This window comes from Phaethon lepturus, unplaced genomic scaffold (assembly GCF_000687285.1).
Source record: "Phaethon lepturus isolate BGI_N335 unplaced genomic scaffold, ASM68728v1 scaffold26065, whole genome shotgun sequence".
Taxonomy (NCBI): domain Eukaryota; kingdom Metazoa; phylum Chordata; class Aves; order Phaethontiformes; family Phaethontidae; genus Phaethon; species Phaethon lepturus.
This window is the reverse complement of record NW_010541596.1, coordinates 6,196-7,530: the sequence shown is the minus strand read 5'-3', so window position 1 is coordinate 7,530 and position 1,335 is coordinate 6,196. Positions and strand designations below refer to the sequence as shown.

The 1,335-nt window shown below is 57.8% G+C and overlaps 1 protein-coding gene across 1 annotated transcript in view; it reads left to right on the top strand.

Annotated features, from left to right (window-relative positions):
• Positions 1-87: 87 nt before the first annotated feature.
• The window catches only part of BRICD5 (BRICHOS domain containing 5), a gene marked incomplete at its 5' end in the record, with an annotated part of 2,680 nt that continues 1,432 nt past the window's right edge, over positions 88-1,335 (top strand). The window contains 2 exons of the mRNA XM_010287789.1: positions 88-240; positions 502-612. Of these exons, the coding sequence (XP_010286091.1) occupies positions 88-240; positions 502-612 (264 nt within the window). The remainder of the gene's footprint in view (positions 241-501; positions 613-1,335) is intronic.

The following is a 1,335-nucleotide window of genomic DNA, read 5'->3' as shown; positions in this document are numbered from 1 at the left end:
CCGGCCCTTTCCTCCGGCACCCTGCTGCCAGGCAGGGTGGGTGCCTTCGGCGTGAGGGGCACCGGCCCCCCCTCTCTTTGTGCCCAGGCTGGCTCGCAGTTCGTCCCGCTAACGCTTCGGGGCCAGCAAGACCCGCTGAGGAATCAGACAGCCTTGGTCGACAAGTCCAGGAGCACCGTGACCTACTACGTAACCTCGCAGAGTAACCACAGCGCCGTGGTGCTGTATGACGGCAGGAACGTAAGCGCGTTGGGATAATTACCCTCCTCGTTAGCGCAGAAGTGAGCAGAGGAGCCCAAGCTGCTGAGAGAAGAGCTGCTGGGGTGGGAGCAGGAGGTGTACACCAGGAAAAATATCAACCAGCTACTGTTTGGTGCCTTTCTCTGCACTGTTAGGAAAGATAACGCAGGGCAAATGGAGGAATGTCCATTTTTTGGGCTCTTGAGACTGCTGCGGGTGTGTGCCGCTGCCTGCTGTAACGAGGCACGATCTGTCTTGCAGGGCTACGTGTGCTACAAGCCGGTGGAGCAGCGTGCGTGCTACCTGAGGAGGATGGAGGCCTGGGACCGCCAGACCCTACAGACGACTCTCAACATGTCTGAGCTTGTGGCCGTTCCCCGCGGTGGCTGAGCGGATGGGGGTGATGAATTTGGGCTTTGCACGGAGTCCTGGCTCGCTGAAAGCTCTTTGGATTTGGGTTCACAACGGTGACTCCTGCACACCAGCATCCCAAGTGTGGCTGAATGAGGGCAGGGGCTCTCGCAGCCGGGGGTGGCGGTGGCAGCCCCCGTTCTGTGCGATCCTGTTTGGGAAGGGCGGGGTTGGTGCCTTGTGTAGGAGCAGAGCTCTGCTTTGCAGTGCTGGGCTCCGCGTGCGAGGTCAGAGCTCGCTGCGCGCTCAGTTTTACCGATCTCAGTTTTACCGATACCCTATCTTGTGAGAAACCGCAGCGTTGCAGGCCAGGGAAGGGGGATGTGTCCCACCGAGGTGAATAGCAGGGCTCTCGCAGGACCCACTCCCACTGGATTCTGTTACCTGCTCAAAAATCTGGGTAACAAAAACAAAGGGGGTTTGTTATCAATTCGCAGGGCAGAAAGTTGGAGTAAATCATGTATACGGACCCTCTGAACAGAATGTTAATGGATGCATGGGTGGGGGCAGATTCTGTTTCAAGAAGACAGAAGGCCCCTTTTTTTTGTGCCCCTGCAAGGGAACGGGCAGCGTTTAACCCAGAGGAGTGTAGGCACGCAGCACCCATGAGAGCAGGCTACCAAACGGGACGCAAGGAGAAGAAAGCATCCTTCCTGCCCCCGGGCTCCTTCAGGGAAGTAAAAG